The sequence below is a fragment of the Rhopilema esculentum genome, unplaced genomic scaffold (genome assembly GCF_057945365.1).
Source record: "Rhopilema esculentum isolate cy_ngs unplaced genomic scaffold, ASM5794536v1 HiC_scaffold_37, whole genome shotgun sequence".
Lineage (NCBI taxonomy): Eukaryota > Metazoa > Cnidaria > Scyphozoa > Rhizostomeae > Rhizostomatidae > Rhopilema > Rhopilema esculentum.
Window position 1 is genome coordinate 1,014,717 of NW_028300848.1, and position 21,075 is coordinate 1,035,791.

General features: G+C 35.1%; 3 protein-coding genes across 3 annotated transcripts; 2 read left to right on the top strand and 1 right to left on the bottom strand.

Annotated features, from left to right (window-relative positions):
- Positions 1–20: 20 nt before the first annotated feature.
- Positions 21–1,025, top strand: LOC135684717 (proteasome subunit beta type-5). Its single transcript, XM_065200353.2, has one exon. It carries the CDS (start codon positions 45–47, stop codon positions 888–890), a length of 846 nt encoding a protein of 281 aa, XP_065056425.1. The 5' UTR covers positions 21–44; the 3' UTR covers positions 891–1,025.
- Positions 274–4,894, bottom strand: LOC135684716 (uncharacterized). The gene is made up of 2 exons (XM_065200352.2): positions 4,692–4,894; positions 274–2,283 (listed from the first exon to the last, which is right to left on the bottom strand). Exon 2 carries the CDS (start codon positions 2,281–2,283, stop codon positions 1,306–1,308), a length of 978 nt encoding a protein of 325 aa, XP_065056424.2. The 5' UTR covers positions 4,692–4,894; the 3' UTR covers positions 274–1,305.
- A 49-nt stretch (positions 4,895–4,943) lies between these two features.
- Positions 4,944–21,074, top strand: LOC148957127 (alpha-1,2-mannosyltransferase ALG9-like). The gene is made up of 18 exons (XM_089115808.1): positions 4,944–5,090; positions 6,394–6,541; positions 6,800–6,934; positions 7,425–7,495; positions 7,657–7,745; positions 8,122–8,195; positions 8,827–8,888; positions 10,161–10,248; positions 10,695–10,800; positions 11,419–11,507; positions 12,017–12,053; positions 12,551–12,633; positions 15,097–15,168; positions 15,850–15,979; positions 16,549–16,708; positions 18,537–18,666; positions 19,908–20,038; positions 20,856–21,074. Exons 1-18 carry the CDS (start codon positions 5,008–5,010, stop codon positions 20,989–20,991), a joined length of 1,824 nt encoding a protein of 607 aa, XP_088971934.1. The 5' UTR covers positions 4,944–5,007; the 3' UTR covers positions 20,992–21,074.
- The last annotated feature ends 1 nt before the right edge of the window (position 21,075 follows it).

Sequence of the window (21,075 nt, forward strand, 5' to 3'; positions counted from 1 at the left end):
AGTCATGATGACAACGCATGCGCTAAATTTGACAAAAAAGTATCATGGCTGCTGCAAGTCTATGTGGGGAATATTCCTCTTTATCAGCGGACGATATCATAGGGTCCAGAAATAGTTTGTTTTCAAAGTTTGATATAACAGAATCACCGTCCCTAGAGCTTGGCGTTCCTGGTACTAGGTTTGCTTTACCGCCAGTGAAAGATGCGGCAGAATTCCTCAAGAAATACACGGCAGGGGAAGGGAATATAAGAATCAATCTCAACCATGGTACTACAACGCTTGCTTTCAAATTTCAGCATGGAGTAATAGTTGCAGTAGATTCAAGGGCAACAGCAGGTTCATACATAGCCTCACAAACGGTGAAAAAGGTGATCGAAATAAACCCATATTTACTAGGCACAATGGCTGGTGGGGCTGCAGACTGCTCGTTCTGGGAACGTGTGTTGGCAATGGAATGCAGGATGTATGAATTGAGAAATAAAGAGAGGATCTCAGTTGCAGCTGCATCCAAGCTTTTGGCAAATCTAGTATATCAATACAAAGGAATGGGCCTTAGCATGGGTACCATGATTTGTGGCTGGGATAAAAGAGGGCCTGGGCTGTATTATGTAGACAGTGATGGGGACCGTTATTCAGGAAGCATGTTCTCTGTAGGCTCAGGATCACCATATGCATATGGAGTAATGGACAGTGGCTATCGATATGACTTATCAGAGGAGGAAGCCTATGACTTAGGTAAGAGATCAATTTACCATGCCACACATAGGGATGCATACTCAGGAGGAGTGGTCAATTTGTACCACATGAAAGAAACTGGTTGGATCAAGGTTTCTCAAACAGATGTGACTGAACTACATTACAAATATCAAGAGGAGAAGGAGGGCCAGTAGGACATCTTGAACTTTCAACGGTGTTATCTTTTACATAAAACCAAGTTCTTCAACACAGACAATTAGGTTACATAGTTGTAGTTGATGTATTGTTAGTTGAATCATTGTTATAAGATCTAAAAGCCAAAAAAACACACAGAACATTTTATTGTCATATTTCTACATGAAAAACCTAGTAAAAAGTGATTAAGCAGAAGGAAATATAGATGCAGAAATATTTGAAAATGGAAGACTGATGCATAATTTAATAATTTATAAAATGCAGATACAAGATTGTTTGAAAGTTTTTCAATTTTCTGCCTGCAACTGCTGCTAATCATGCCAGATGCACAAGAACCTTAAAATTGTACTAACATTTTAATATACAGGAATTTAAGAAATAATTTCCAAATCTATTGTCTTTAAATTCCTCTTTTTACGGACAATTCAGCTTTTCCAAAAGTCTATCCATGTGAGATGTTTCTGCTCTGCTCTTAATCAGAGACTCTAAGTAAGGCACAGGCACAATGTCTTTACTAGCAATAAGATGATCAAAAGTATCTAGATCAACTTGTTTAGGCTCCTTGCATATGAAAGAGTCACCAGCAAAATATGTTTGGGCATGAATAATCACTCCATTCTCCTTTTGAACTGGAACTGTTGATCTGTGGTAGTGCCCTTTTCTAACACCATTGGCTTTATCAAGATCTTCAAATGGCTTATTGTCATGGAAAGAATAGAGCACACCATAGACAACAGAAGATTTTGATTGAACTAAATTTGGTGCCAGCATTCCATTATTCTTTAGCTTATTAAATTCAATTTGATAATCATGTAAAATACCTAGCTCTCTCTTGCCAAAGGAGATACCTCTCTCTGCAATTTTCTTACAATCAACATCAGCACCATAAGATAGGTAGTAAATTGCATCATCTTCACAACACCTTTCTTTGAAAGTCTTAAGAAAATTGAAGTATTTTTCAGGCAAAAGATCCTGACCACAAAGCAAATGGTCTAAGTAAGCAGGATGGATTAGCAAGCCATTCTCACATTTCTCCTTGTTTGCAATATAAACAACAGCAGTAATGGCTTTCCCACTTTCAAGAAAAACTGTTTTCTGTTCTCTGTAATAATGATTCATTTTCACTCCCTCATATTTATCAAGTTGATGGAACACATGTTCAGTGTCGCAAGCATACAGTGCTCCATAAACTGTTGACTTTTCATCAACCAAAATATTTGCTGCTGCTGTTCCATTTAATTTCACCTTTTTATTGAATGTTAGTGTGTATCCTGGTAGTCTTGCTAACTCTCTGGTTACAAATGAAACACCTCTGTCTTTCATTCTTCCAGGATTCATGTTTGAACCATATGCAAAATAATAATGGTATTGCTTGCTAGAATCCATTGCCATCTGAAATGAAAAGACAAATGACAAGTTCAGGAAGGTGCTAGGCACTGACATTGAAACAAAATTTGTGAATGAATATATATTTATTTCATTTAAAAATTGTATGTAGTTTTACGAATATAAAGTAGTAGATTTTCATAGCTCTTTATAATCAGTCATTGGCCTGAAAGTTGGCTAGCACTTCCTTCAAAATCAAGTTCACATAAGAACATTAGTTCAAATGTTCATCTTTATACCCTGACAATAAGCAGCATGAAATACCCAAAATACTTAACTTAGTCAGTTCTGGGTTGATGTCATCGATTTTGCATCTTACTATTACAGACCTTTCTTAAAAATGGACTTCAGCTTTGAAATTGTTGTCTTGAAATTAGCTTATACCGAAAACTTTATGTCTAGTCATTTGTAACAGCAATTTGAAAATTTGGATATTTCTTTAGATTTGACAGGAATTCGACAGTGAAAATATTTCACAACAACAAATTCCGCTGAATTGTGTAGGAAAAGCAAAATTTTGAAAATGGGGTAATTCACTGCCTAAGAGTCCAAACAACATTAAATTTTGGGCACAGAATAACTTCAACATGAAAATTTCAATTCTATGATCCATTTTTGGCAAATGTGAAGATTACAAACTTGGAACAGAGAATAGCCAAAAACAATACAAATATCTAAAATTAAAGGTAATTGGGAAAGAAACCAAGAAAATGTGTTTGAACTAATTTTTTCACCAAAAAGGAGGAAACTTGAACTAATTTTTTTCTTTATTTGTAATTTTCTCACAAAGTAAATTTACTGGTTCTTGTAAAAAAATCAACACTCAACCTTTTTTTATAAGAAACAAAGGTCGATGTTGAGTACTCCAGTTTCTTAATGTTCTGGAAATTTCAATACTCATTGTTTCTTGAAAGTTTCTTAATCAGGATGTCATGAATTATGTTATGAAATGTTCGTGACCTTTTTTATTATGTCAAGAGATTCCCTTCCGTTCTGATGCTGTATTTAGATATGAGAAGTATATTTTTATCCCTTGTGTCTTAAGTTCTAGTCCAACAGGGCAATCAAATTCTTGGATTTTACAAAATTTCGTTGTTCTTGGTTTGATCACAATTTATTAGTTTCTTAATTTTTTGCTTTGAGTATTGAAGTTTCTTATTTTTTTCTGACTGCAGACAGCTGTCAACTACCCTTTTTTATATAACCTAGGGCCATAAATCCCGGGGGGGACGGGGGGGACTGGACCCCCCCAAAAATCTGGAGCAAAACGATTTTTTTGGAGAAATTACCATCATTTTTCTTGGAAGAAAGAAATCCCTGGTAGCCGGGTTAGAACCAAACTACGTTTTCTGTGTTATTGCAACAAACCTCAGCCACTAAGGTTATTTTTGTAAGCAGAGTGGTTTTTATAATTTTTACAATATAAAAACTTACCGTTTTCTACCGTTTTTTACCGTTTTCTACTGTTTTCTACCGTTTTTTTTTGAAAACAGAGTATGAAATAAAAAGAGAGCAATCTGTCATTTTATTTGACCTATTTACTAACTTATTTACGTAAATTTCTATTATTTGTCTATTATTTACTTTTATTTAGTAAATCACTTTTTGTATCATTAAAATGTATTCATTTTTGATGTGTAAACATGGCCTACTGAAATCAGTCAAAATAAGGAAGACGCACATTTCTGTTCAGTTAAATTTCAACCAATCTATACAACAGTGTCCCACATTTCCCCAAAGTCTGTCTCTAAGGTTTAAGCATGACTCTTCCCCTCCAAAATTTCACCCAATAAACAATAATCTGTGTTCTTCTGAGAAACACCAAACTTTCTATCCTGAGCGATTCTAGTATTTTATTAAATTTAGTCTGGGGGATGCTTTTTTAGCCTTTCTAGAAGGTAAAATATCAAAAATTTTCTTCTGCGTCGGACCCAACCATGGCGGGTCCTCCTACGAGAGTAAACTTGATTCTTAGCTCCCAAGGTTCAATTTCTTGGGGCCGTCTCTGAAAAATGTTATCCATCCAATCATACACACAAGTCAATGTACTAAGGAATATCTGTAAATACCTTCTATAGAGCAGAAAGTCTTGAGAAATCCAAAAATATTGACTTTTGTTTTTAAAGTAATTTGCCCCTCAACTGTTTCCATAACACATACCATAAATCCCTTGTGGTGCCATGACCCACTGCATACTTTATATTCATTCGCTCTGCTGACCCCCCCAATTCACATGACAGATTTACGGCCCTGATATAACCAGTTTTTTATAAAAAAGATGAGCGTAAAGTTGGTATCTTTTTAGTTTCATCTGTTGTTAACACAAGTGAGAAATTCATTTGAACCTCAGCAATAAAAATTACATTTTGGCCCTGGAAGAAAAATGTTATCATTTTGACGATGATTTGTGTTACCTGCAGACTTTTCGCTGCCTTTCCTGAAAAACTGCCTTGTCTTCTGGCGATCGTTGATTTTTGGTTGGGCGGTTAAAACGTTAGTACAAGTGACTGTGATAATTTGTAACAAGATATTTTACTAGATATGCCTTTGAAGTCAAGTAAAATTATATTCTCTCAGTAAAATGTAACTTCAATCGAACATACAGATACACCTCCAATTTTACAAAGCCTCCATTTCAAACAACCTCCTTCTGATCCAAGGTTCCTTTGATTCTCGACGAAATGTGACAGCAAGACTGTTCAAGTCATCCATTTGGACAAGAGTATTAAAATGGCTAATACAGATAAATTTGAGATGCGACAAAGATTTCCGAAAAGTGACAAAGGTCTTAGAAAATCTTTAAAAGAAGACAGGTTTGTTTAATGCAATTGATGAGAAAACAAAGCAAACAATATAGACTACGAGTGACAAGTGTGACAAATAGCGATTTTCCGGTTGGGGGGTGGGGGGTGTAGGAATAATGGAACAGGACCCATTTTTCAAAAGCCATTTAAAATCAATATTAAATGCTTTTTTGCAAACTGCCACCAGCTTATCAGAAATAATGAAAAGGAGGAGATCTTTATTGTTCTATCTAATTAGTTGGACCGCTGCTAATGTAATTTGCATTTTTTTCTTTCTCGAACATGCGAGACTCATGATTTTTTTTAACTGAAAATTGATTGTCTGAGTTTAAAACTTTTTAAAATGATACATTGTCTCTTTTTATATAGGGAAGAGGGAATTGCTCTTCCAGTCCAGCCCTTGCCTTGGGACCTTGCCAGTGATAGTTTAGAAAAAAGATGTGAAAAAAGTTTGCAACTTTGAATATTCTTAGCAATTTCAGCTACTTACCATGAATTGTAATGCAAGAAGCAAAGTGTTAAGGGGTTAATGGCCTTTTCATCCCCTGTTGACTTTATTTATTTGGACAATAAATTATTGGGCACTAATGCACTAACATTCCTCGTAGCATATGATCATTCATATGAAACCATAGGTAGAGTTAGGGTTAAGGTTAGTATCTGGGAGCCACATTTGTGCATTAGTCTTCAAACTATTGTCTTGTTTCAAGAACAAAGGTGAAGACCCTCTAGCTGAAGTCCCACTTTTCTGAAGTTATATTGTTAGGAAATCATAACTATTTTTCTATATATTAACTGATGTTCAAACTTCTTATTTCCCAAATAAGCCTCCTCTTTGAATGAGCACCCTTCTTGTGACACTCATAGCAGATTTGTGGTACTTTAGATTTGTCAAACAGTTGGAATTTCATAACACATTATTTATTGAAAGTTAGCTTACATGTAAAGTTGAAGGAAATCAGGGAATGAATTATTCGGAATTAAGTATAAAATGTCAGTGGAGTGACGACAGGCTGCTTCACCCACTGCGCTAAATGAGGACAGCAGTAGAGACCTGCCATTACTCAATTACTTTTGACTGTGGTACTTTATCTGTTGCTATCTTATTATTTGTCATCTTAGTTTCATACTTTTAGTCTCATTTAGCAGTCCTGCATAGCAAAAATGAACAATTTTGTGAATCATTAATGTTTCTAGGAAGAAGTATGTTATTTTTTATAACTGAGAAAATCATGTTGATAGCCTTTTTTGGGTGTTTTCCTTGCTCTATGCCCAAGAATCAGTTAAAAAATCACAGCCTCTTTCTTTTTAGGACTTCTCTAAAGGCCTCAATGGCAGAAAGATTTTGTTGGTACCCCAAAGCCTCTGTTGTCTTCAATGTGCTCCTCTCAGCAAGAATATCTGCAGCATTTCTTAGCAACATTTCTGATTGTGATGAAACTTTCAATTATTGGGAGCCAGTAGGTTCATTTTGTAACAATTTCATGAAATATGTATTGTACATGCACTATTGATTAAATTCTTGAAATTTTTCCCATTTATCAATATTTCAGCTTTTACAATACCTAGAAGTTGTATATCTGAGAAAAGAAAAGCTAGAACTGATAGATCCCTTTGAATGAAGTGAGATTTAGTTCAAATTCTTATACAAAATGATCGATATTGAACAATTGAATAAGTTCCAAATAAAGTCATTAATACCTTATCAATCATTTTAGACACACTACCTTATGTATGGAAATGGATTTCAGACTTGGGAATATTCTCCCGTATATGCAATTCGATCATATGCCTACCTTTTGCTGCATGTTATTCCAGCTGAAGTTATGAGGAATATTTTTAATGCAAACAAGGTATGCTTTATTCATTTCCTTTCTCTAGATTAACTTTTAGCTTATATTTAGTTTATATTACATTGGCTTTAGGGATGGGGGTGTGGCCCCTTTGCCCTTAGTGATGAAACTGGTTTTTATTTAGGAATTCAGCCAGCAAAAGTTAAACTTATCACATATAGCCAATAACTTGCTGGCCTTATAGCCAACTTATAACCAACTTTGCAAAAAAGTAGTCTGCTGACTAAAGTAAATGTAAACACTCATAGCACAACAGGTAACCATGCAGTTTTCTTCTAACCAATCAAAAATATCATTTATCTTTTTTAGTTTACATCTTGTTTAGACTATGTCAATATCAAACAATCTATACTCTAAATGTAACAAGCTGTACTTCAGTATAATGCATTTGGTACTTCTTTTTGTACCATATTCTAAGGTTTTTATGAGCCTTTTCTATTTTTTATTTCTGATACAAAATTGTTTAATCACATTTAATTTTTTAAACCAGCTTGTCGTTTTCTACTATGTGCGTTTCATTCTTGGAGTGTTCTCAGCAGCATGTGAAACATACTTTTACAAGTGAGTCTACTTTGTGTTTTATGGTCTATTGCTCTGAGTTTTGATGAATTTCAAAATGCAGCCATGATTGAAGTATCTACAATAAATTTGAAACCTTCTGCATATTTAAGTTTAGGCCTTTATTGGACCATATGCCATATACCATGTACTTCTAATTCTAGGGCAGTTGTGGTTCAGTTCGGAGAGCATGTTGCAAGAGTGTTGTTTGTTATCTTGATATTCAACACTGGAATGTTTATTTCATCAACTGGTAAGAATCTTTATCTTAAATGTTGCTAAAAGTCAGCCCATTGTGCTCAGCTTTATACTAATATAAGTTTTTATGATATCAAGCTCTATAATATCAACTATTTTTAAATGATTTTTACTGAACCATAATCATGCAGGACTAAATTTTTTCGTTTAGAAATTCCATTGGTGTTTTCATTATAGCACTTATTTTGATTTAGGGATATGAAACCTTTTAAGTTCACCTTTTAGCTGTCTTCAAATGGAATTATAAAAATGTGACAGAATAAGCCCAAAATTTAACTAATTTTAACCAATTCTTTCCTTTTGTTGCTGCAACTTGTATGTGTGTGATACTATAAGATTACAATTTTCTTTTTACTGTTTCTTGATTGTAGCATTTCTTCCAAGCAGCTTTGCAATGTGTGCCTGCACACTGGCTTTTGGGGGATGGTTTAATCAAAACTTCCCAGTAAGTAACTAAGCAAAATTTGGTTTGTCTTCCTGGTTTTATATTGAAGCTAGAGGCTCTGATAAGAAGAGAGAATTTTGATCATAATAACTGCTTATTGCAAAGCTACTGTAAAGTTGGAAATGCAAAGGGGCATAGCCTAGTCCAAACGGTATCCCAAGGACATTTTAAATCTTTAGTCAATCATTTTCTTCAATGAAGAAGGGGGAGCTAGAACAAGAAGTGGAGAGTTTTAAAAATCCTGAAAAATTAATGCGGGGCTAAAAGTCTTCCCTTTTTTCCTAAATTTCCAAATGCATTCTTTCCAATTTTCTTGTTCAAGTCCATATGGAACTACTCTATTTCTCTCTTACTGTTATCTAAAGCTTTTTCTCACCATGGCATCAATAATAGATATTTATAAGACTATATGTATGCATAAAAGGATATGTTATCTTTTCCAGGTCCTTGTAAAGATTTAAGTGAAGGTCTAATGATTTTCTTAAGATTCAAATTCTGTATTTTTTCAAAAGATTTTTTAACAGTCTGTTTTGAAGGATTTAATTATCATCATTTATATCTATGAGTTGTTTAATTAGAAATCTGCTATATATATTGTTCTTCCCCCTTTTTTACAATTTTTTACCTACAGTTAGCAATCTTTGGCATCGCCCTTGGTGCTTTGGTTGGCTGGCCGTTTTGTGCTGTTTTAGGGTATGAAAAGCTATCAGTAATTTACACATCATCTTTACCGTGAAAATAAACACATTTCTTTTTTGAAAAGTTCCCTGTTTTCTGAGTAACAGAAAACATAAAATTGTCATAAAATTATGCTCGGTTTACAAAAATTATGCTAACTTTCAAATCAAGGCTATCCTATTTGAAAAAGAGGCTAGCGCATGCGCAAATTAGTTATGCATATCTAGTTATGTATATGTAAAATAAAGGTGGCCCATATTTTTACTGACAGAGCTATTTCTAAGAAATCATCATTGCCAACTTAGACAGTACCTTACACTGAAATATTATGATAAGATGGTGTCACAATTTACTCACATAATAATAGCCACACATGCGGGTGTAATGTATTTGCATGCAGTTACGATAGACAGCCGATCACTTATCAATTGAAAAATGATTTTCTTATCAAATATTAAAATTATGCCAGAATTTGCTAGATTTCAAACTATGCCAGATTTCATGCTAAAGGACGATTTTTGACCAAAATTATGCCAAAAGCATAATATTATGCTAGATCTGGTCACACTGAGTAACAGCGCAAAATATCTTTACGAACAAAATTTTTTGTCACTAATTTTTTCTGAATTTTCAGATTATCAAGGGTTTGTGAGATTTCCTTCCCCCGAAATTTTATAATATAGTTAACAATTTAAAAATATTTCCCCATTTCTGGCTTTTGCTCTGTACATTTTATATTCTTTCTTCATCCATGCCACAAAATTATTTTTTCAATACTTTTCTATATTCTTTTTTCATCCATGCCACAAATTTTTTTAAAATACTTTTTAGTATATTTTCCTGTCCCTGCTACATCCTCCTCCCTCTTTATAAATTTTTCTATTCTAATTGCATCATTTCCGTCCTTTGCTTCTAATCTCTCCTTTTTATCTTCTCCTCCATCCTCATTTTTTCTTTTCTCGATTTTCCCTCTTCTTTCTTCTCCTTTCACCTTCTTATACTTTTTTGCTCGTGCCATTCCCTCCCCTCCTCTTTCTATTCCTTTCTACTTCTCAATCATCTTCCTACTGGTAGAGTAATCTACCAAATCATCCACATGAGATTATCAGGAGGAAAAAATAGCATTTATCTCAAGAAACAGTTGTATTCGTAGGTATTTAACCATTATTGTGTATTCAGTCGGCAATATCTTTCATAAGGAGTGGTAAAAAATCTTCTTGTTACATTTCAATCTCTAACTAAAAATATTTGAAGCTCTTATTCATGCTGGAATTTCTTTCCTTTCAGATTGCCAATTGCATATGATATAATCATCAGACGCAGACGACTTTGGCTTTTCGTCGAATGGTCAGTTGGTTGCTTTGCCGCCATTATGGTATTGTTATTGCAGCTTCTTTTCTTCATATCTTATACTCTATAATTTATCATAGATCGTTCGAAGACGCCGTTCGTTGCACTTTGAATCTAGTAAAGAAAATGTTGCAAACTTCGTGAAATTCCGGACGGGTTTTTCAGAGGGTAGAGTACAAAGAAGTAAAAAAAATGAGTTTAATTCAATGCAATAAACAGATACATTTGGTCAGTCAGGTAGCGTGAAAGCTCAGCTCGTGGCCAATCATCTTACCCATTCATTTATAGTTATACGCAACAACGTTTATTGATGACCATAACAAGATATGTAACTTAATTTTATTTTTAGTGCGCCAAACCTGCCTTCTATCAAACACTTCCAGTCACATCCCTTCACAAAGTACATGGCTATGCCACTTGTCCATAAATAGATCCGTCTTATATTTGCTAAGTGCATGTTTTTGATTTTAGATTCCATTAGTTGCCGTAGACACGCATTACTATGGAAAGCAAGTCATAGCACCACTGAATATCGTTTTATATAATATATTTGGACAAGGTGGACCCGATTTATATGGTATGATAATACATTGCTCCTTTGTAGCTAATTCTACATATGGTACAAATTGGTACAGAAAAAATAACTGTTTATTGTTTCACCAATGAATTATTGAAGATTCCCCCATTGAAACTTGATATAGCTTGGTATTATGTTCTCCCAGATTTTTGTGAATTCTTCTGTTAAAATTGGAAGTTGAAGAAAAGCTAGACAGGTTTTGGATACTGTTTTTCCAAGGACTTATAAACAAGCATACCTTCGAATATGTCAAAAAAGCAGGAGCTAATGGCAAAGAATTTTTGGTAACAAAAAAGGATGTTTTTTCAGTGGTAGAAGGACTGACATCAACGATAAGAGCCCTAAGAAAGTTCTTGTTATTTATGACCAATAACACAAGGGAAAGTTTTCAGAACTGAAACAAAATTTTTACTAAGGGCTAAAAGGACGATTTTGAGAAAAAGCCAGACGAAAGTGATATCTATCCATGGTTTTTGGGGAGGTTTTAGGGTGGGAACACCTGGAAGTAGTGATCACTTTCTAGTAACCAATAAAGGCTGACTTAAGTATAGATAATTCCGCTATCATTTTAAAATGACAGAGGCAGCATTTTAATGACTGTCTTTTCTTCTCTTTCAGGTGTTGAGCCCTGGACGTTCTATTTCTTAAATGGATTTTTGAATTTTAATCTGGTTTTTGTACTGGCGTTAGTTTCTCTGCCTCTTTACGTATGTAGATTGCTAAATCAAAGTATTTTCTTGATTTAAATTGATACATACAATGAGCTATTGCAACGATAGATGCTGAATATCTAGAGGCATTTGTTCCTTTGACACGAATTTGGTCACAGCTCTCCCAAAGGAGTTGTATGAAACACATTCTTAAGGTATTTTTAAAAACGCTTTAGTGTTGCTAGAGCACAGTCAGACTTACATCGATCCAGATTCAACAAAGGACCAAAATCCATTTAAGAAGGACCTTGCAAAGAAAATAAAGATGACCCCCTTTTTTATAAACCCGCATGTACTAATCCAATTTCCAATATGATTAAAGCGAAGCCTTTTGATTTTTATAGGATTTTATTGAGTTTTTAACCCGCCTATTTAGCTTTTAATTTTTTCATTTCTTTAAACTCTACTTTTTTATAGAAAATCACATATGATCGTTTTATGTTATCCACTACTACCTTTGAGAATTGTCGAAATTTTAAAGCCTGAAAACTGCTTTTAAATTCTAGATTCTGGTGGATTTATTTCTCGGCTCTAAAACAAAAGGTAAGCTGGGGACCTGCATCTTTTGTTTCAAATATCATTTGTTCATGCGCGGATCTAGATTTCTTCGGATACTTTGGGGTAAAAGATGAATTGGGAGGGTGGAATCTCTGTCGAATCCTTGCGAAATTTAGAAATTGTGTGGGGGTTCAATTCATTATGTAAACAGAAGAACTGTGGCCAGTTGTTAAAAATTCAAGATTCACAGAGAAACATCGTAGCTCTTAGAATTTGACCGGTTTTTTGAAACCTGTGCAACCGGTCTGGATCCGCGCCTTCATTTGTCGCTTGAACGAGATATGTGAAAACGAGACGACGCAAACGTGCAAGAATATTTAATTGATTATTTTTCGATTCCGTATTTCTTCTCTATAATGTCTTGCCTTTCTCATGGCTGTGCTGAAGTTTTTGTCCAATTATTGTCCTTCTGCACGGTAAATGAGATTTCATATAAATGGTTAGTTATGACACATGATTGAAAGTTTTCTCTTGGTTTTCAGGTTCCGGATTTAGTATCCCAGCCTGGCTAGCATTATCACCCATGTATATTTGGTTCTTAGTCTTCTTTACAAGGCCTCACAAGGTATTCTTATATAGAACAGTTTTTTCGTGTTTTTACAGTAAAAAGTTCAAGGTATCGACGCTTGTAATGTCATGGGTATTCCCCGTTACAGAAGGGTGTCTGATTTTCCGTGGGTATTCTCCGTTATAGAAGGGTGTCTGATTTTCCATGGGTATTCTCCATTACAGAAGGGTGTCTGATTTTCCATGGGTATTCTCCATTACAGAAGGGTGTCTGATTTTCCATGGGTATTCTCCATTACAGAAGGGTGTCTGATTTTCCATGGGTATTCTCCATTACAGAAGGGTGTCTGATTTTCCATGGGTATTCTCCATTACAGAAGGGTGTCTGATTTTCCATGGGTATTCTCCATTACAGAAGGGTGTCTGATTTTCCATGGGTATTCTCCGTTACAGAAGGGTGTCTGGTTTTCCATGGGTATTCTCCATTACAGAAGGGTGTCTGATTTTCCATGGGTATTCTCCGTTATAGAAGGGTGTCTGATTTTCCATGGGTATTCTCCATTACAGAAGGGTGTCTGATTTTCCATGGATATTCTCCATTACAGAAGGGTGTCTGATTTTCCATGGGTATTCTCCATTACAGAAGGGTGTCTGATTTTCCATGGGTATTCTCCATTACAGAAGGGTGTCTGATTTTCCGTGGGTATTCTCCGTTATAGAAGGGTGTCTGATTTTCCATGGGTATTCTCCATTACAGAAGGGTGTCTGATTTTCCATGGGTATTCTCCATTACAGAAGGGTGTCTGATTTTCCATGGGTATTCTCCATTACAGAAGGGTGTCTGATTTTCCATGGGTATTCTCCATTACAGAAAGGTGTCTGATTTTCCATGGGTATTCTCCATTATAGAAGGGTGTCTGATTTTCCATGGGTATTCTCCATTACAGAAGGGTGTCTGATTTTCCATGGGTATTCTCCGTTACAGAAGGGTGTCTGGTTTTCCATGGGTATTCTCCATTACAGAAGGGTGTCTGATTTTCCATGGGTATTCTCCGTTATAGAAGGGTGTCTGATTTTCCATGGGTATTCTCCATTACAGAAGGGTGTCTGATTTTCCATGGATATTCTCCATTACAGAAGGGTGTCTGATTTTCCATGGGTATTCTCCATTACAGGAGGGTGTCTGATTTTCCATGGGTATTCTCCATTACAGAAGGGTGTCTGATTTTCCATGGGTATTCTCCATTACAGAAGGGTGTCTGATTTTCCATGGGTATTCTCCATTACAGAAGGGTGTCTGATTTTCCATGGGTATTCTCCATTACAGAAGGGTGTCTGATTTTCCATGGGTATTCTCCATTACAGAAGGGTGTCTGATTTTCCATGGGTATTCTCCATTACAGAAAGGTGTCTGATTTTCCATGGGTATTCTCCATTACAGAAGGGTGTCTGATTTTCCATGGGTATTCTCCATTACAGAAGGGTGTCTGATTTTCCATGGGTATTCTCCGTTACAGAAGGGTGTCTGGTTTTCCATGGGTATTCTCTATTACAGAAGGGTGTCTGATTTTTCATTGGTATTCTCCGTTATAGAAGGGTGTCTGATTTTCCATGGGTATTCTCCATTACAGAAGGGTGTCTGATTTTCCATGGATATTCTCCATTACAGAAGGGTGTCTGATTTTCCATGGGTATTCTCCATTACAGAAGGGTGTCTGATTTTCCATGGGTATTCTCCATTACAGAAGGGTGTCTGATTTTCCATGGGTATTCTCCATTACAGAAGGGTGTCTGATTTTCCATGGGTATTCTCCATTACAGAAGGGTGTCTGATTTTCCATGGGTATTCTCCATTACAGAAGGGTGTCTGATTTTCCATGGGTATTCTCCATTACAGAAGGGTGTCTGATTTTCCATGGGTATTCTCCATTACAGAAGGGTGTCTGATTTTCCATGGGTGTTCTCCGTTACAGAAGGGTGTCTGATTTTCCATGGGTGTTCTCCGTTACAGAAGGGTGTCTGATTTTTGAATGTTACTTCTTCAAGGCTTTGGCTGCATGGAATTTTAGGGCAAGATATTTGTTCAATGTTTTCAATTTTTGACTTGAAGTGGTATTTATTAATATAAGTTTCAATGCGATTGATCTTGTGTCACCTGGTGAATTATTTTACCAATTGCCCCTTCCTTATTTGCAATACTTCTCCACTGTCAAGAGCATCTTAAGAGCCAATTGCAAAATTTTGTTTTGCGTTAATTCGAAGATAAAGTTCTGTGTTATGAGCGCTGACTCTGAGGTCGCTATAATGATTTAATGGAGAAGCTAGGCTTTGATTAACGAGCTCGTCACAATCAAAAAGAAAAGAACTGTCAAAATCTTTTACAAGATTTTATAAATATCAGGTTCTTGCTCAGAATCTTCATTAATAATTTTACAGGAATAGCCTGTACATTTTCCGAACTCGTAACCTTAATTAAGGCTGAAGTGTTTGACTTAGGATGGATTGATTGAATCGTTTGTAGGAAGAGCGGTTCTTGTTTCCAGTCTACCCATTCATCTGTCTCGCTGGATCTGTTACTCTATCACTCGTTCAGGTATATACTTGTTTATTTTCATTTTTTTTGAAGCATCACCATACAGTAGATCCCTGCAAAGATGAACATATGAGTCTAAGAACCTAAAGACTGCCAAAATTAGATGACCTTCCTCCAAACCTGCAATTTATGGCAACAACTTTCCGCATTTTAACGAAATGCAAAATTGCTAAAAAACTTAGCCATATTTTGAAAATACGAAATTATATAATCAGAGGTCTTCCAGTGATATTTTTGTGTTTCAGCGCAGCATCACGGTTCTTACCAAGTTTTTCAAAAACAAATTTTCCTGAAAAATAATTCCGCTTAAATTTTTTTCTCTTATTATTTAATTGACCTTTCTAGCCTGATTTTTTAACTTTCATTTATTTCGTAGTATAACCTCACTACTATCATGTGTTTGAGATTATTTTTGCTGGTTCTTAGTATTATTGGTGATTTTGTACAACATTTGAAAGAATAATAAGATTCTTTCAAACAGGGTTTGCAAGGTTTTTGCATCCTTTTCCAAAACAAATCTTCTGCAAGGGCGTGATCATCCGGGACTTTTCGTCCGCTCTAGTTACTTGACATCGCAAGCGTGCATGTTGTCTGTACTTATTCTTTTATTTAGTCCTGGTGTCTCTATAATAAATCCTTTTGCGTAAAAATTCCAAAGTTGTTCTTTGCTCTTTTAAACAGGAAATGTACCACAGGATATTCACAAGCGCCAACAAGAAGCACTTTTCAATCTCTTCTAACTGGCTGGCTTGCACTTTCCTAATTGTCTTTTCATCACTATCTGTTTCAAGGTCACGAGCTCTGTATTTGGGTAAAGAAAATTTGTTCACGTGTTTGTGAGAGTTTCATTTTTATTTTGATACAGAATTTTCAAATAGCTTTGAAAAAACAAACTATTAGAACATACTGAAGCTTTTCGTCTCAGAGTATAAAACGTCAGAACATGGATCAAAACACGACGCTAGAAAATATATATACCCAGTTGTGGAAAACCATTCTTAAAGTTTCATTGATTGTTTCAGCTCGATTTAAATAGCGACAAATGATTTATATATTGTCAAAGTCTTAGGGTGACAGTCAAATGCGAAAATATTTATTATCTGTACAAAGTTTGACTCTAGCCAAACCTGTCTGGTTTGGGTTTCACACTAGATTATGTCAGCATAACCTTGTTTTGATATTTTCCACAAGACTGATATTAATTGCTTATAAATATCTCAGTAAAGCTTTATTGCTAAGCAGAATTTATTAGAAGTAAATTCTCATGGAAAATTAGAATTTTCGTTTCAAACTTAAGGTTTTTTAGTTCAAGTCTCAAAGATCGAGTTCTATTATATGCAAAATCTGAAGGTCTAATTTTTTGCATTTTTTTCCAAAAAGGATATCACGCTCCTCTCGATGTGTATGCTGACCTTTTCAATGACGTTTTGCAAGAAGATGAAGGCCATTATCCGCCATTTAAGATTGACGACCAAGTGAACGTATGTGTAGGAAAAGAATGGTATCGGTTTCCAAGCAGTTTTTTTCTGCCATCTGACACGTGAGTAACTTTTCATTCTGATTTATTATAAAAATACAGTAAACAGCCAATGACTCTGCAAGCGGTAAGCAATTGTCCGTTCTGATGTGAAACTTATCTTAAAGAGTCCCTGGCAATTGACTAAACAAAAAGACGAATCATTGATTTTTATGAAAGCCTGATAAATATGTAAAATTTTCTAATATTCGGACTGGTCTTTGTTTCATGAAAATTGCTACTTGTGTATAATTGGCAGCGATTTTTGGACCGGCTTTAGATAGGTAGTAGGGTCTGTTTTTTTTGTCGATTCAAAAACTGTCTTTCGATGTTTCTTCAAGCATAAAAGCACATCATTTAATGCCAATGCATTTCAGCTTTATAGAATATAAAACATTTCACCTCTTCGCTGTAATTTCATGGTGGTATATATCAGTAATGTCAGGGTTTTGTGCACAACGAAGACATAAAGAAATTTCAGTTGAGCCCTTCCTTTGCTCTACTCGAAGTCGAATTAAAACGTTATATTCCACGCATTTTTAGAGAAAAATGGCCGTAGCATTTTGTTTCAAACTATTATACTCCCAAGAGCTGCATAGAATATTTATAGCTATCCTCTTGGCCGAAGTTTAAGATAGAGGTTTAACAAGGATTTACTACTAAGGTGCCTTGCTTTTCAATAAAAGAGTCACACTCTGCATTTCTTATACGCTTCTCGTCGCCCCCGCCCCCCGTCAACTTATTGCTGTGGTATGTATTCAATTATTCCTGCTCGCGTTGCCGCGTATCATTTTCCAAAGGGTAGGTTAAGATCTCAAGGAATCTCGCAGTTTTTCTATGGTTTTGCTGATGCTTTAAAACTCACCAAAGATCTTTGAATTCAGGTATTAACTTCAGCGAAATGAAAAGCCATCTGACTAGACTAATAACATGTATTTTTACAATTGTTGTTAATACTTCAAAACATGAAAGAATGCACCTGGCACAATGTTTCTACAATAACTCACGTGCATTATTAACGAGTTTTTTTCTTTTGTTTGCTGTTGCAATAACGTAACTGAATGTAAAAAAGGTAAATATTCGAATTAATGATTTAGGTACGTGTTCGCTGAAATAACATTAGTAAATCATGAAAAGAATTGATTGTTGAGGGCAAAGTAAACCTTTCTAAGTGGCAGGTAAAGTTATCTGCATTAGAGTGTTGCAGCTGCATATACCTGCAAGCTCCATACTAATAAAATATCTGTAACTTTGAACAAATATTGTTCCAACTCAAAATGTATTTGTTACTCATCCAAGAGTTAAATTTTTCACTGTTCCAGTATTCCTTTGTTCCTTATCCGACTGACATATTCATCTATTCTCTTTCTTGCTTATTTTGGCTTAAGGCGCGAATAGTATGCTACTGTACCTGCTTTTTCAATGAATAGACCAATTTCGGTGAAAAGTGACGATGAATCAGCTACTTTTAAATTATAAATTAAGCGTGCTACTAAAGCTTAGCTCGCCCATATGGCCTTAGCACACAATAGGGGAGCAAAGAACATTTTTCGGCGGTATTGTAGAATAATAGCTTGCGATGTAATACAAATGAAATTTTGTTTGTAAAAACTGCCGTTTTATAATTTCCAATCGAATATAAGGGTTTATTCTACCCTTGGTGATAAAATGATAGTTGACTGATCTTCTGTTCTGATGTGTTACCATGCTGTTATCCTGATAATTAAAATATACTGTGCAGGGTTTGTTTGTGGAAAAATTTGCTTTTTTAAGTTTGACGATGTTTTTTTATATCTTGAGGATTTCTTTAATTTTGACCGCGCTCTTCCAATTATACTTTCCTCCGTTTTAGCTGGAACCTTCAATTCATCAAGTCAGATTTTGCTGGGCAGCTGCCACAGCAATACAGTAAGGAGCCAGGCGCAACGAAACTTATCCCTTCTTACATGAACGACATAAATCTTGAAGAACCAAGCAGATACGTAAGCGCGAATCTATTTATAGACATTCTTCTTACTATCCCGATTAGCCCCCCCCCCCCACTTGAGTAAGCCCCCATGTAGAACTTTCCCGATATAAATAAGCCCCCGGGGCCGAACCTAGGGAGAATCCAGAATTTCAGGAAATCGATAGAGGCAATTGTATCTCATACTGTCTATTCACTAGCTGAAAAGATGATGGATTTCACTGAAGGCTTTTGATAGGTCACTTGCCTGTCGTAAGAACTTTGAGTCAAAACTTTCATCGCAAAGGATATTTTTAATTCCGCCGCTTAATATGTGTTGTACAAGATTCTTTCTTTCTGACAACTTTAACAGCAATGATAAATTTTTTGATGTAGTGAAAAAGTGTTAAATAGAATATTCGACGAAAATTCAGAGCTGTTTGATCTCAGGACAGTGCATATCTCAGGACAGTGCGTGAGCGCATATCGCTCAACCTACCATAAACCTCTAACAGGAAGGGGTTACTAAGGGGAGCTACGCAAAAACTCCAAATGTAAATGATTTTAGGCTAGGAATGGACAAGAAAAGCCCCTTTATCCTACTATAACCCGATGCTCCAGTCCTACCTAAAAACACCAAACGTCAAATAACATAAAAGATACGTAGAGGTATAAGAAGGTTTCACGATAACGGAAAAAGGAACTAAAACGGTCAGAATTATACCGAAAAGACGAATTATCATATAAAAACAACGAGGGAGGTCATGTTTTGAGAGAACGAACAGGACTTTTGTAATAAAGCGTCACCGAGCAAAGTGAGATCCACGTTATTCCGGATCCTTAAAAACCCATAGTTCAACCAAGGAAATAGAAATCTTACGAAACTACACACCTCAACATAGTATGTAATTTTCACGGAATTTTTATTTTGAGCCCAATACTAAGTAAGAAAATGGAGGCAATTCTCGGTAAAAACTCTAGACCAAACGATAGTGCCTTAGGTAGAAAATGGCGATCTGCCGGGATGGTTAGGACTTGTGGTTAAAACTATCACCCTTTTCAAAGAAGTTGCGATCATACCACAAAGCCATCAATTTATCTATTTGTTCTTTGTTTATCTTCTTTCCAGTCATACTGTAGCAGTGAACTGTAAAAGTGTGTCATATCCTTACTGCCTTACTGTTAAAAGTAAGGGACAGTCTATCAGTGAATTTCATTCATATGAACAGATGCGATGTTTCCACGAATATTTATTCAATAAATATAAATTTGTTTTAGGTTAATATAAGCCAATGTGACTTACTTGTTGATCTGGCAGTAAACAGCACATCGCCCAAGGAGCCGAATTTCTCTCTGCATAGTAAGCACTGGGATATCATCTACAGCAAACGATTTCTTGATGCAAGCAGGTAGGTCTTTAAAAAGCTGAATTTCTTTCTTTTACAAACTTCATGCAAGATTTATCAAGTGTGTGAACATCTAGGGATGATTCCCAAATTTTGATTTTTGAAGCTAGGATGATTTACTGTTTGAACTTGGCTGGAAAAACTATGTTAAACTCAGTTCATGAGAACTATAGAATCCTTGAGGGCTATAAAAAAATGTTGATGAAACCTTGTGTCACTGTTGTACGTTTTCCTTAATTGTTATATTTTATTGTTAATTGTGGATTCATTTTTTTTCTTTCATTTGAAAAGTATTCACTGTCTGACCGCTGCGTCTTGCATTACTAAGATTAAAAAGAATCTAAGCGATAGAAATAATTTATTTGCTGAAAATTGTCCAGAAAATAGTAAAAGTATTTTTTTAAGCCATATATGTTTAACAATTTATCTTTTTTAATTTATTTATATTTTAATCTGTTTAAAAATGTTTTTAATATCGTATAGTTAATAAATGTTTGTGATCTTATGAATTATGATATATTAAATTATAAGGACTCTAACTTTGATTGAAATAATCGTCAGAAGAAAGCCATCTCTTTTAAAATGTTTTATTTAACTTCAAACATTTAGCACTTGCTGTCTGTACGTTTCCTTGACTCTTTTAAGGCCACTGTATGAAATTAAAATGGCCTAAACATGCTATTTCAGTCCAAAATAAGCACATTCGGTGTTTAAAAGCCAAACAGAGAGCTCAGAACTTGACCCTTAGAATTCTTTTAGAAACGACAATGCTTTAACCTGAACTCTGGCCCTAAAATAAATGCCAAAATTTGTTTTCTAGATCGTCATCATTCTACAGAGCATTCAACATTCCTTTCTTGTCAGAAAAGTACACAGAATTTGTAAGTTACAATATACTAAAAACGAAGAGAAAAAGAAAGAAAATTAGAAATCTAAACAGAGATAACTTTCGTTGATTTTATTTCTGAAAATCAAATGAAGAGGTTTTTGTAAAGATATTATTTACTTTACAAGTTTGTGTGTTATTAGAAAATTCTTAT

Coding starts and splice junctions, on each gene's coding strand:
- LOC135684716 (XM_065200352.2), bottom strand. CDS start 2,283: ATGGCAATGGATTCTAGCAAGCAATACCATTATTATTTTGCATATGGT.
- LOC148957127 (XM_089115808.1), top strand. CDS start 5,008: ATGGCTAATACAGATAAATTTGAGATGCGACAAAGATTTCCGAAAAGT. Junction 8,196..8,826: donor GGTTTAATCAAAACTTCCCA/GTAAGTAACTAA, acceptor TTTTACCTACAG/TTAGCAATCTTTGGCATCGC. Junction 18,667..19,907: donor TTGAAGAACCAAGCAGATAC/GTAAGCGCGAAT, acceptor AATTTGTTTTAG/GTTAATATAAGCCAATGTGA.
- LOC135684717 (XM_065200353.2), top strand. CDS start 45: ATGGCTGCTGCAAGTCTATGTGGGGAATATTCCTCTTTATCAGCGGAC.